General features: G+C 39.3%; 1 protein-coding gene across 1 annotated transcript in view; it reads right to left on the reverse strand.

Moving 5' to 3' along the window:
* LOC126278300 (GATOR complex protein MIOS) overlaps positions 1-15,600 on the reverse strand; it is a 191,188-nt gene that overhangs the window by 15,809 nt on the left and 159,779 nt on the right. Inside the window, exon 14 of the mRNA XM_049978316.1 lies at positions 3,872-4,082. Within this exon, the coding sequence (XP_049834273.1) occupies positions 3,872-4,082 (211 nt within the window). The remainder of the gene's footprint in view (positions 1-3,871; positions 4,083-15,600) is intronic.

Here is a 15,600-nt window from a genome sequence, read left to right on the forward strand (position 1 = left end):
ATGAGCAGCTGGAACTCACACCTAAAGACATGGGCACAGGAACAGCCAAATCAATCCACGATGGGCAGCTCATTGCCATTGATGAATAATTATGTTCTGCTACCACTACAGACAAAGCATTGGAGGAAGCGACTATTGAAATGTCAAAATGATTCGGCTTGACTGAGGATCAATGTCAAAATGATTCTGCTTGACTGAGGAACAATGTTAGCAACTGTTAGCCAACTTGACACAATTTCTGGATGCTTTCAAATCCAGAGTGGTTAAGACAGTCTAAGCAGCCAATGGTAAAACAACATATCAACAGTGAGAATTGATCATCAAATAGCTGCCACCAATAGCTGTCTACTCACTGCTGCACATTGATAACACCCCAGACTGCTTGAAAGGAGCAAAGTATTTCTCAACTATAGACATGCAGACAAGCTACTGTCAAATAGAGGTTGACAAGGCTGAACAGGAAAAGACTGTCTTCACAGCTCCTGATGGGTTCTGTGTGTTTAAAGTTATGCCATTTGGGCTATGTAATGCTCCACTCACTTTTGAACATGTGATGGACAACCTCCTTTGACATCTTAAAAGGACTTCATGTCTTTACTACCTGGATGACAGCTTCATTTTTTCGAGGATATCTGAAGAATATCTAAGTGGTCTGACAACTGTGTTGAAGTGAATCCAGACTACAGACCTCTGTCTGAATCAGAAAAAATGCCTCTTCAAAAAAATAAAAGTCCTGGGGCACCTGGTGAATAGCGATGGAGTTGGTCCCAATCCAGAAAAAATAAGAGCATTACCAGATTTCCCAACTCCTCAGCACTTCGTGACTTGAAAATATTTCTTGGAATGTGCTTGTACTATTAGTGTTTCTTGAAGTTATATGAAGGCACATCCCTTGTGAAAACTACTGTGGGGAGCCACCAAATTCTCCTGGAACAAGGTGCAAGAAAGTTCATTCCTTGTCCTCAAGGAGGTGCTAACATCTTTTCCAGTCCTAGCAGTGTCTGAGGAGAATACTGATATTGAACTTCACACTTTTGTTGTGGTTATAGGATAGCTGCAGTCCAAGTACAAATTTTGGAAGATGCTGAGAGGTGAAAGCATTATGCTTCCAGAGTACTCTCCAAGTCCGAAATGAACTACTTTGCAACCAAGAAAGAGAGGCTTGCAGTTGTTTGGATCATCAACAAGTTTGTTTGTTTGGTAAACCATTCATCTTTGTGTTGGACCACTATTCTCTATGCTGGCTGACTAGCCTGAAGGTTCCGTTGGGTCAACTGGCGAGATGAGCACTGATGCTGCAGGAGTACAAAATGACAGTAATATACCAAAATGGATGCAAACAGGACATCAACTGCCTTTCAACCAATCCTTTTGTGGAACAAAGCAGCATGGAAGAAATCTCAGTCATCACTGCATTAAATGATATTGCTGCTAAACAGAGGAAAGATCCAAGCATTGCTGGAGACCACTGAAGCCTTGAAGGAGGAAGAACTGACCAAAGGAGAAATCCAATTAGTAAATGGAACACTGTGTAAGAGAAACTATGATCTGATTGGCAGAAATGTTTCCTCATTTTCTAATCTACAGCCATTCATCTTGAAGTTTTCCATGACATTCCAACATTTGGTCACCAGGGATTCATGAAGACTTTGGAGGATAAGATACAGGTATCATGAGCCAGATCTCCACTGATTCATTAGACACTATTTGGGTAATGATAGCAACAGAATAATGTGCCACAATTACCTCTGTGGCATCCGATACTGATTCCATTTGCAGCAGCACCATTCCACTAACTTGGAAATGGCCTCTTATGAAGGTTCCCAAGTCGATGAACAGGAATTAATGGATAATAGTCTGCACTAACTCCCTCAACCGCTACGCTGTCACCAAAGCTGTACTGCCTGCCAAAGCTTCAGATATTACAAGGTTCCTTGGAGAAGACATCATTTTGAAGTATGTAATACGCAATTTGCTGATCTCTGATCATGGAAAGGGTTCCCAGTCCAGACTAGTCTCAGAGGCAGTTTCCATTGCTACATCACCCACAGGATGATAATTCCCTACCATCCACAGATGAAAGGGCTCACAGAACATATAAATAAGACAATGGTAGATATGCTCTCGTTGTATGTTGATGTCGAAATGAGAGATTCAAATACAACTCTTCCTGTTGCGACATCTGCGTATAACACACACAAAGTGAGACACTACAGACTTTACACAGTTCTACCAGCTTCACAATCACAAGGCTAAAATGATAATGGGCACTGCTCCTGTTTCAAATTGACAATAATCATAACATTTATGTGAAATACATACCAGGGTCAGAGGAGCAAGAGACCTGGCTTGTATATGGACAATGGATGCCCAGGAGAAGGACCAAGCAACAATGACAAGCACCAACCAGTGAGCTACAGCCCTTGAGCCTTGGTAGCTGTACACCTGTTTGGAAAGTAGGACTATTACATGAGTTACTAAAGCACTACTCGGGACTACATTGTACCCTTCAGCGCTTGCTGGCCATCACATATGAATTCGAGGACTACAACCCTGCATCATGAAGACAAAAGCACAGACACATATCCACGTCCTCCATATGAAGGCATATTACAGTCCAGAGGTGCAGATTGATGATAGGAGGTTTGAGGGACCTAAAGACCCATTCGACTACTGCAAAGCTTCCATGAGAGGGGCTATTTTCGGTACACATTATAGTGAAGACGACTTGACAATATGATCAGAATGTGAGGGTCTGTCATACATAGGATGAACGAGAAGATCAAGATCCATGGTGTTGTAGTCAGCACCAATGAGAATTTCTGACACACTGAGGTGCTGTTTCTCCAAGAATGGTAAAATGCCATGAGCTGTGCTGCATGCCATGTGGCATAGTGGTTACTGCCACTAGCTGGCGTGCTGCGGGTTGCCATTTCAAACCCAACCACCAGCATATATTTGTTATTTAGTATATACCATTTCTGGATGTTCTCAAAATTTCTTGTGTTTATAGTGTTGGTATATTTTGAAATATTCTGTTTGTAAACAAGTGCATGATAAAAAGTAATGGCTGCAATTTTCTTATATGAAAACTCTTAAAGGTTTTTAAATAAAACAAACTTTATTAACATTTTACATCCTTATTCTTCGACTCTAGATAATAGTTTCCAAACACAGTCATACTGGCAAGAATCACATTTCTCACAACGAAAGACCAGATTGCTGATACAGTCACTGCAGAACATTTGACTTTGTTGATGGTGCCACAACCTCATCTCTGCTTGCACCACTTTTTTTAAAGGTGTTCTTTAATTTCTGGAAACAACTGAAAATCAGATGAGGCCACGTTGGAATTTTGTGGAGGGTGATTAATGGCATTGAACCTCAGGCATCAGATTGTTCCAAATGTCTCAGCACTCACCACTGACCCCCATGCTCAGGCACGTTTTCTGCAATTAGAAACTCGACTACTATGCCCTGTTTCTCACACTCTAACACAGTTACGTCACACACTGCCATTTTGCATGCTACAATTCAGAGCCCTGTAGTGGCAGAGTTCTGCAGTTTGTATCAGCGATGCATGACATGCGATATGTCAAACAAAACTGAGAGCAGGAGAGCAGAATAAAAAATTAGGAAGCATTACTTTTCAGTATGCTCTCGTAAACAACAGCACTCTCCATCCAGGAGATCAGTTCGATTGTGTCTGGATGTTGGTGTTCATAATAAATGTGCTTTCAGTGCTAAGTGCTTTGCATCACTGATGTCCATGGTTTTGGATTTGATCCTGATTGCTGTTATGACATGACAATACATTACCAATTGTTTTGCATCAATGACAATTCTGTATAAGAATGGCAATCTCACTGACCTTCAGTTTCTGTGCTGTAGTACCCAGACGAGCAAATGGTCCTCTATTTTTGTTATGACCCTGCATCTGTGCTGATATGCTTTTGCCACAAAAGTTGCACGAGACGAAAACTTGTTGTGCTGGTGGTTTACTGGGACAGCACGTTCTGAATACAATGTCAAATTGTGCTCTTTGATTCCACAGCTGCCAAGTGTCCAGTAAATCACGGTAACTGCAATACATATATTGAAAACAAATTACTACACAGTTAATTTTAATGATGCTAATATTTATTTTGACACGAATAAACATTACTGTAGTCAACATCTGAAATATTATCTGACAGAGAAAAAGTCACAAAATAGCAAGTAGTAACTAAAAGTATGTATAATTAAAATAAAAGTTAAGTCTGTGGTTACCACAGTCATTGTGGAAAGGAGGAAGAAGGATGAAAGGTTAGATTCTATCTACTCATAAACAATAAAGTTATTAGAGACAGCATTAACTTGTATCAGGACATGAATTGGCTACTGAACTGTGTGGACACAGCATAAAGATAATGAACTGTATGAGTACAGAATCTGGCATGGTATCCCCAGTAGGACATCCAACAACTATATCAATCAATGCCAATCTGAATAACTGCTTGCATAGGGATCAGAGATGGACAAAAGTGTAACTGTCTTGCCCAATTTGAGAAAGCTCTATCCCTTGAATAAGTCTTCCAATTTTTCTGAAATCAAATCATTTGTTTGTCTGTACAGGTACATCACATCTACCAATTTCTGTCCCATTCAGATAACACCTTTGTTCTGCTTTGGTCTTTTTTTTCTTAAAGTGCATTTTCTTTTTGGTATGTTGGTTACACATTGCTTTAGTCTTATTGATAATGGAAAGAGTAAAGGTAACAACATACCATATAGTTGAGGCATGGAGTAGTTGGTAGAAGAGTGAAACTGAAAATGTTGCTGAGCTTTTGAATGAGTCCTCCTTCAGAGCTAGCAGAATACACATACATACCAACACAGACAAACTTGCATGGTTACATTGGCCTGACACTGCAATTCACCTGGCACAAGGGCTAATATTGGGTGGAGTGGGAAAGGGGAGAAAAGCGGTTGGGAACAGGAGGATAGTTGAAGAGAAGGGGTTGATGGTGGGAGGGACAGACAGTAGCAAGCACATGGAATAGCAATTTGCCATTGTTGAGATCAGCCAGGTGCGAGGCTGAAGAAAAAAAAAGAAACAAATCCAGATAAATATTATTATCATTATTCATGAATAACAGATAAAAAGTGTATTGAAAAAAATTTGTCCACTTACACAAATAAGAACATTTATTCATCATTTGTGAACAAAAAAGTTATGAATAAAAGGTAAATTTAAAATGCAATGAGATTAATTATGGGCCAGAGATTTTGTCCGCTCAGGAACTGGGTGTTGTGTTGTCATTATCATTATCATCACCACCACCACCATCTCTCCCCATCGACGCGCAAGCTGCCAAAGTGGCGTCAACTCAAAAGACTTGCACCAGGTGACCAGTCTACCCGACGGCCTTAGCCACACAATATTTAATTTGAAAGTTCACATATTTTCTTTCAGTAATGTCATATGTAGTAACATTTAGGGGTAACTCATATTTAAGAAAGAAGGTCTTCATTGCTCAAAAATTGCTGTAAGAGTAATAATTGGCGCACACCCACAATGATCTTGCAGACATCTGTTTACAAAGTTTGGCATTCTGACTACTGCTTCACAGTATATTTATTCTGCCATGAAGTTTGTTGAAAATAATTCTCTGCAGTTCAAAAGAAACAATGATGTACCAGAAGGAAAAAAGAGTTCAGCTTCAGCTGCTAGTGTGTTGCAATATTAAGAGCTCTTATGTACTTTACGTCCCTCATGAAATTTTTACATCCCAAAGCGCTATGCAACTGCACAAACCTAGGTCTGGACCGCAAAATTACTCCTCCTTATAAAACAAGCTTCCTCAGAAGGAAACATCACCATCTTGCAATAATATTCTCTAGTTATATGTACACATCAAAACAAAAATGAATAAATCCACACAACTGGAGAATTATTATGAAATGAAGTTAAACAACCTAATCATGCCAATCATGTTGAAGAATAGTGCATCTCCTGAAAACATAATTCACTTTACTATTGTAAGCTTTAAAATAATACACAAAAAAGGAAAAAACACAGCTGTGTTAGAGGTTAAATATCACTATGCTACTTATTTAATTAGATATTAACTTGTTTCATTCATTTACACTGCATTTTTGAATCACAACACAAAAACATTCAAATCAAAGTGAACTCTGGTACATGCTACAGGTTAGAAAATTGGCACTATGACATAATGAACAAAGCATGTCAATAATGCGAAGACGGTGCTTCACACACATCTTACTAACTCCAATGTATACGCTCAGGCACTAGGGGGCTGCAGTGACTAACATCCTATGCATGCAGAAGTTTAAAACTGTACTTTCAGATGGTCATAACTGAGTACTACCAGTATTATGTCCCAAATTTTCATGCAAGACCAATTGCTGCGGCTGATATCTTGCGAATGTGCTTTTTTCTTTCTTAAGATATGAGGACAAGTTGGTGACGTTTCCTTGTCAGAGTTAGTCCAAAAAACATTTAATTATTTTCAATTTCCACAGCATTCCACAAAGCATCACATTTCTAAAGTTTTGTGATGCACTATGGCTAATGTCACTTAGGAGCCCCTATATATAAAGTCTGTTGATAGTATCATTACCAATCGCTGAAGAGTTCATACATCATTGAATTTGTAGCATCACAAACACAAGAGAATTGCTTGACTATTTAAACATATCAAACAGGATTAGTGGTATTAGTACAGCTGAGGGAGGTGTTGGAGATTTGTCTCCATTGGCTAAATTCTCATCTTTGCCTAGGTAAGCAGACTACTCTCAAATGCTCATAAGAGAGGGAGCGGAGGATCCACTGGTAAGTGCAGAGTTAATTTGATGTGGCTGTGTAGGGAGAGTAGCTGCTAACTTAACTTTGCATTTTATTCCACTGCAAGAGGTGAAAGAAGTGATAAGAGACATAAAAACTGATATAATCAATAGTGGATCAAACCTATGGGTAGTGTGAAACTTTTCTGGGCCTATGAGGCACACTCCTTTACAAAGCGTTGAAAAATTACTCATCAAATACAAACTGCACTCAGCCACATGAACAAACACTGGTTACATATGACACAACACATTTCTTTCTGAGAAGTATTCAAAGAAAATGTGGTGATATTCTACATCACAGGAGGGCAACCAGCAGCTGGTGGACTGCATCCAGCTCACAATTGGTTTCAATCTGGTCTGGAGGAGGAATTCCAAGGTGAACATAAAATGAATGTACTCTCAGAAACATGTGTTTTGAGCCTTAAATTGTTGGTGTGGCTTGGCATGTCAGGGAAGGAGTGCCATTCATATTGGTGCATTACCCCATAAACATTAAAGTCGTAGACTTCATAGTTTTGACTTCAGCCCTATGAGCATTGGTGTCGCATCATGCCGGCTGTTGTGGCCGAGCAGTTCTAGGCGCATCAGTCTGGAACCGCACTGCTGCTACGGTCACAGGTTCAAATCCTGCCTCAGATGTATGTGTGCTGTCCTTAGGTTAGTCAGGTTTAAATAGTTCTAAGTCTAGGGGACTGATGACCTCAGATGTTAAGTCCCACAGTGTTCAGAGCCATTTGAACCATTTGTCGCATCATGACGAAGGGCCCACAAGCTTAAGGAATTATGTGAATTTGGCCTGCAGGTCACCAAAGGTTGCCCATGCTTCTACATTACTCATCTTTTAAGTAACAAATATCAATTAACAAATAAGTCTTTATACTTGCAGAGAACAATAATTCCTTTATCCATGTATAATTTATTTGGGAACAATTTTTTTTTTTAAGTTATCTTCGTATTCCATTATTATCTATAAAGAAATTTATTTGAATAATGACTAATTTCTGAGGCAGAGGAAGTTGTGAGTGGTGCACAATCACTTAGGAGAGTAAACTGAAAGAAGGAAATAGAACAGAGGAAGAGGGAGACTATGGAGAGGACATTGAGAATGCAGAAGGAGTAGAGGACGGGGGATTTTCTCTCAGCTTAAGAGCATCACCCACATCTGTGTGGCCTTGGTCAAATTATCGACACCATTTCACTATAGTTTGACGCAACACTGCATGTGGTCTACATACTACTAGGGAAAAAAAAAGAATATCATGTGAAATTGTTGGCCGGGAGGTCCCATCCGGCGAAGTTCAGCCACCGGGTTGCAAGTCTTACTTCAGTTGATGCCACATTGGGTGACTTGCGCATCAGTGATGATGATGAGGGACAATGAGGAAAAAAACAACACACAGTCCACAAGCAGAGAAAATCTCCAATTTGGCCAGAACTTGAAACCGGGGCCACTGAGTGCAATTACACGCATTGGCCTTAAGAATAGTACTGTTTTGCATACTTCATCTTTGGGGAATGTTTCCAGTTGCAGTGCCATTTCCATTGCACACTGTGATACACTTGCTATCCACTCTGCAGCAGACCTAACAATGCATCACTCTTGATAAGCTGTGGTCTTAGTGAGGAATAACATGTGTTACTTTCTATGTATGTATGTATTCATTTGGTCTGAAGAGGCACTCTGAAAGCTTAGCAGTGTTGATGGTCTTGTTTTTGTATCTGTCGACCACTCAATACCACAATTACATGGTGAGTTGTTACTTCTGTTCTGTGTCTTGTGTTTAAAGTACATTCTTCTCTATTCAAGTAATAAAACTTGTTCACCATAAACTCTATTAACTTTAGTACAGTCTGTCCAACAGGCTATAGGTCCAGTAAAAAGTGTTTACTAACTAGGATAATGTTTAATTTTCTTTAAGTCAATCTAGTCTTTGAAGTATCCAGAAATGTGACAGAAGTAATTCTCAGTCATGGAAATATCAAATGGAAACTATCTTTCGTGCTGATAAATTGCTGGACATTGTCATCGGAAGTTAACTGAGGCCACTTAAGGTTGACATTAAGGTCATTAGAGATGGTGCAGAAGCTCAGAATATTTCAAAGTCGTGGAAGGAAATCCATTGTGCCCTTTCCAATGAAGCATCCTGGCATTTGACTGGAGGGTTTCAGGGAAATCACAGAAAACCTAAATCTGGATGGCTGGATGCAGATTTGAACCATCATCCACCCAAATTCGAATACAGTTTGCTAAACACTGCACCACCTTGCTTAGTATGGGATGAGCTTAACATAAAAAGAATGCTTTCTGTTCCCACTGGTATAGAATTTACAAAGCTGCAAACTGTTACGTCTTGATGTGCTACAACAAAAGGTATATGGAATTAATTAAAGATAAATCATGAACAGTGATAAGATAATTCACGTAAATCAAGTTCTATGGAAATGAGGCAGGTCAGCCTCTGCCCCAAATCACATAAGTATTCTGTATATTTGTTCGAAAGTATATCATTTCAGTTTTGCATGTAATCAGTGGAGCATAATATGTATGGTCAGTATTTATGAAAGCCTCAGACTTGACCTTAAGTCAAGAATTGTTAAGAAAGATATGACTTTATGTTGATGACACACTCATTACTACAAGGATTAGATAGATCACCTCTTAGTACAGGAGGAGATATATTAAGTTTAGACAAAAAGTCATCATAATAGAGTCTCAAAGTCAGCATCTGGTAAGAAGGCAGTTAACTTTTTGGGTCATATTATGGATGCAACAAGATGATAACCAGACCCACAGCAAGTGAACCCCATAGTCAAATGTCCCTGTCCAAAAAGAAATAAGCAACTAAAGTCATTTTTAAGTTTGGTCAATTTTTTAGGATGTTTCTGGGAAATACAAACATAAATGATCCTAATATTACATACTTCTTAAAACAAAAGTTAATGTGGAGATTGAGTGACAAAGAATGTGCAACACTTGATAGAATCACAAAAGACTTAATGAACACCAAACTATTATACAATGCAAACTTCAAAGAAGTGTTTAAGCTATCTAAGGCTATATTGGACTATAGAATTGTCTGTGAAGTGTTTCAGGGAGATGTATCTGAAGAATCAGGTAACCATTGTAGTTTTGCCATAAGGGTTCTGAATAAAAACGAAAGGAATTATATGGTAATGGAGAAGGGAACGTCAATGGATGTGTGGAGCTTCGAGAGATTTAGATACTTACTAGCTGGTAACAAAACTACAGTATACATTGACAATCGAATGTTGCCGTTTCTTATGTATAGCTACACCGTGACTTATGACTTGGGTCTCATTCCTTGAGTAGTTTGACACATAAGTCAATAATATAGAAGGAATTAAAAGTGTTATTCCCAATGTGTTATCCAGGTTACCTTTAGGCTTCAGTAATACACATTCAGTCATAGATTCAAGAACTAGATTTATGACATATTGCTTGAAAATACGAGAACATACTCGAGGTGTGATGGTTACAAAGGAGCAAGGGATCGATCAGGATTTTAGTAGGATTATAACCTGCCTTAAATTTTTAAAGGCAGATGAAAACAGAAAATAGTTATTATGTAACAATATTTTACACTGAAAATGCAGGGGAAAAACAGTACAGACTGGAGAACATGCATACCTAGTCATGCTATGACAAGACGTATAGAATATATTCAACTAGGTTACGGCTATTATGATGTCAGTATGTGTATACATCATATGTTTAGGCATCATATGCTCCCACTTTTGACCTCCGTCCTAGGATCCACAAACTCAATTATCCTGGCAGTCATATAATTGCTGGCTTCAAAGCACCTGATTCGAAACCTATCACATCCTCCCTGCTCGCCTTAATCAACTTTATACTTACCAACAACTATCTCACCAGTGAGGGGCAGCATAAAACAGATTGGGGTACAGGCTTGAAAACAGCGATGGCTCCTTCCTATGCCAACCTTTCCATGGGTCGCTTGGAGGGGGCTCCCCTCAGATCCATAGGCCTTCAGCCCTTGGTTCGGTTGAAACACATTGATGACATCTTTGCCATAGGAACTCATGGTGAGGCTGACCTGTTACAATTCCTGAAAGCTTTAAATACCTTCTCCCAATTAATTTCACATGGTCCTATTCCAAATCCCACACCATTTTCCTTTATGTTGATCATGTCCTCACTGAAGGGCAACTCCACACTTCTGTCCACGTTAAACGTACTAAGAAATAACAGTAGTTACATTTTGACAGTTGCCATCCTTTCCATGTGAATCGTTCCCTCCCATAGAGACTTGGCATTGAAGGCAAAAGCATTTGCTCGGATACAGCAGTGCACTATCATTCTCACCTCAGCCTTCACTGGACATAATTATGCCACCAGCCACGTCCAAAAGCAGGTTTCCTGGGTCACCATATCCAATCCTGAAACTGCTGATCCCTTCAAAAAAACAATTTCAGAGCACATCATTTGTCACTCAGTATTATCGTGGTCTTGAATGTATTAATCAGCTACTTCGACAACACTGTAACTTCCTAAAACCATGCCTTGAAATGAGATCCATTCTGTTGAAATTTTACCTATCACATCTAGAATAGCTTTCCATCATCCTCCTGATTTCTGTCGTACCCTTGTCAGACGCTAAGCTCCTTCTGCACCCATCTCCCTACCCTACGGCTCCTACCCGTGTGACCATCCCCGCTGCAAGACTTGCCCTATCCACATTCCTACCAGCACCTATACCAGCCCTGTAAATGGCAAAACATATACCTGTGAAATGACACATCATATACTAGCTGTTATGTAAACGCTATTTGGTCTTTTACATCAGCATGACCACCACTAAGTTATCAGTTAGGATGAATGGGTACAGGCAGAGGGTGTATACCAACAACACACAATATCCTGTGATGGAGCATGCTCTACAATATGACACTCGTGACCTCAGTGCTGTTTCACCACACATGGCATTTGGTTTCTTCTTCCAAACACCAGAACTCTGCAGGTGGAAACTAGTGTTACAACATGTCCTTGGTTCTCATCACCCACCTTGTCTTAATTTAGATTAATTTCTTCTATCTCAGCATTTCTTCACAGTAACTAGTCCTTTCTTCACCATTTTAGTTTTCTACATCTTTCATTTTCTGACTTGTCTATTTTTGACACCCCCCTCCCACCTCTGGTACACACAATGCCCTTAGCTTTTCATTCTTATTAACTCATGCACCATGCATTTGAAGTAATCTCTGTCTAGCATTTTACCCTGTCTTCCACCTTTAAGATCTCAGGTTTTCAAATCTCATCCAGTGAAGGCCCCAACAGTCAGTCTTTCCTTCTCATTCCATCTGCTAAGTCTTCCTTGACTCATGATTCTGGGCGTTTTTCAAAATGTACCCCTTCTCCTAAACCTCTGAAGCCTTTTTCTCCTCCACCCCTCTTCCTTCCCCTCCAACCCTTCTGCCAGAACAAGAAGCCCCTGGCTCCAAAAGCTTGCAAAAGTACAACTTGCTTTAATGTGTTTGTTTTCCTGTCACTGCTTGGTGATTACATTTTTTTATCTATCCAAAGACATTAGTTCAAAGGAGAGGTATTTTTGGACTTGGTAACAGCTATATTGACTGTGTGTGCAAAGAATGGATTTAAGGAATGTAATGAGATGACAGTGAGGCCTTTTTTTTGAGTGGAGCAATAAAGTCATAGTACAGACCTCTTCCCAGAGTTCTAAGGGTTCTCCAGTTATTGCAAGAGCCATGGGATATGTTAGGCGTTCCAGGAATCCACATCTAAGGTTAATAAAGACCTGTACATTGTAACACAGGTAAGAAACTATCGTAGTAGTAGAGGTGCCTGGTACATATGCCATACTAAGTAGATATGAAGGGTGAGTGATTTTATTTTCATTAGTTACATAAATGAATTAAGAAAGAGTATCATACATGTAAGTAAACTAAAAAACACTGTAATAACTGTTGTGCATAAGTGATAAGGGAAGAAACATAATTTCGTAGAGTATAGCTGTGAAGGCAGAGCAAAATGACAATCAGAGTACTTAATTACCTAATAACCATGCAATATAATATCCATCATTAAGTAGGTGGCATTGTGAGAGCAATGGGAGCAACTAAGTAGTATACATATATTAGACAGATGTACGTTGAGTGTTTCTTTTTGGAGTACTTGTGTGAATACACGTGAGTCAAACTACAAGAGAACAATAGTTGCAAATTAATACAATATTTATCATAGCCCTTGGGTGGAAAAGTTTTGCTACTTGAAGTGGATATGTTCTCTAATGCATGTATGTAGTACCTGGGGCTGTCTGGACACAGAGACCCTGGGCTGGCCCAAGCGTAAAGAAGTGAGGCCATTCAGGATATTCTGCTCCTTTAGGGCAGGTAGTAATACGTATTGGCACAGATAGCGTTGTATAAGAATGGTTCATATTGGAGAATTTCCTATTCGTTACAACTGAACAAGCATTCAGCAGGTAAAACCAGGGACGAGAAGGTGTAACATGAACAGTCTTGTAAAAGACAAAATTGGAAAAAGTTATACAAGACAAAAGGAACAAGGTGTGTGTTATTATGAATTTCATTTATACACATATTGAAAAATAAATGCATTTCAAAGCTCTCAAAGAAATGATGAAGGAATATGTAAGAACAGATGAAGAATCAAACAACTGTACTTATTCACAACAACTGACCTGTTAGACAATGCTATATGGCACAGAATCATGATATAATAGTTATGATAACAAATTCATATTTGTTATGGACAAGATATTAAATTTTCTCTCCGGTATTGGGTAATAAGGTAGAAGTTTTAACTCCATGATTGTTGAACTTGTTAAATAATGTACCAAACTGAGAGAATTATATAATATTATAATTTCATGAATCTTCATAACAAAAAGAAGTGACGCATTAATTGTTTGTCAGAGAGCAGCAAGTCGATGGAGCGAAATAATCACTGGAAATGCCTGTCGTACAGTATCCACGATAATCTAGTCCCTAAACAGCAATTAAAAATTTCATTACAAGAAACTGTGTAGATTAAGTTCAGATAATTACATGCTGACTGTTTAATTTCTACGTATGTCTTAACTACATGATAGTGGACTGAAGAAGCAAGCAGCTAATGAGATCTTGAATTTATTCTTAGTTGAGTCATGAACCAGAAGTCATATATACAGTGAATAAAGGGAAAATGAATGCAAATAGCCACATACTATGTTATATACATATATGCTTCATAAGCACCAGTTCTAAGCAGCCTTAAGGCTTTGAACATAAAATCTGGATATCAAACAGAATTTTATTACTTACCTTACCTGTAATATGATACATTATATTGTCACATAGAAGAAGGTGTAATTAGATGAATGACGAACACTAACTTCACTTAACGAAGGTTTATTCAGCACTTGCAAATACAAGAATGTGGAGCGAACTGCCTCCGGCCAGAACACATACAGTATACAGACAGCTACAGAACATTCCATTACAATGAGTCTTGACATTTGTGGATACTTCTAGAAGGTACTCGAACTGAAAATAGAAATTCAAATTGTACAGTCCAGGTGAGTTTTGAACTCACAACCCTTGATGCAACAGTTCAGTATCATAACCACTACACCATGGTGCTACTCAGCTTCTGTTGAAAGAACAGCATCTTTGTGTCCAGGAACGAGTCATTGGTCCTGCATACTTCAACTCTTGATGACTGATTCGCGCCCTGGCAGTGATCTTCTTAGAACTTCTTTTGATGCTACGCTCTACAATCTTCATCACCTTTCTGCTTGTTGTCTGTCACTGGAGCTTCGAAGTTACCCTGGATTGCAGGATCCTTGTAGGGCCTCGTGCAAAGGACGTGGACTGTATCTCTGATCTTTCATCGTCTTGTGTCGGGGTCGAAATCTTCAACTTCATAAGTAACATCAGACAACTGTCTTACACATTAACGATCATTGATTGCATGTTGGCCAAGGTCTTATTAAGATGTTCAGTAAGTCCGTTAGTTTGCGGATGGTAGGCAGTCAGCATGTGATGACTAATGTTGGACCGATGGTTTATCTCTGTCACAAGATTTGATTAAAAAACTTTTGCTCAATCTGTAGTTAATGACCTTGGAGCACCGTGTTTTAATACACTGTCTTCCATGATGAATTTGGCTACCTCAGATGCCTCGGCTGTTTTCACGGCTTTTGTAATGGCATAGCATGCCACACAATCAGTGCAAACAGTAATCCATCTATTGTCACTAGCAGACATTGGAAGTCGTCCGAGGAGGTCAATCCTAACACGCTGGAAAGGTGTTTCGGCTGGTGATTTGGTATGAGTCAGCCAGGTGGTTTCTGAGGAACTGTCTTTCTCCCCTGACACTCTCAACAGTGCAGAACATAGTGACGGACACTCCTAAATAACCCTGGCCAGAAAAATCTCTTGTGGATTCTATAGTATGTCTTAATAAATCCTAAATGTCTGGCTTCAGGTGTGTCATGGAATTTCTGTAGATCGTCTAAGTGTATGTGTTTAGACATCACTGGTAGCCACCTCTTTCCAAATGGATCAAGTTTTCCTTGCAAAGTAAACCATTAACTACCTTAAGTTGTCCTCTCACATCCTCTGATCGATTTAAGGCAAGCATAATTTGAGATATCTTGGCGTCCTTCATCTGCTCAGCAGAGAGATCCTGGAGTGCAGCGAGACAGTCACTATCTTCATCAAAGTCTTGATGGTCTTGCATAG

This window comes from Schistocerca gregaria, chromosome 1 (assembly GCF_023897955.1).
Source record: "Schistocerca gregaria isolate iqSchGreg1 chromosome 1, iqSchGreg1.2, whole genome shotgun sequence".
Classification (NCBI taxonomy): domain Eukaryota; kingdom Metazoa; phylum Arthropoda; class Insecta; order Orthoptera; family Acrididae; genus Schistocerca; species Schistocerca gregaria.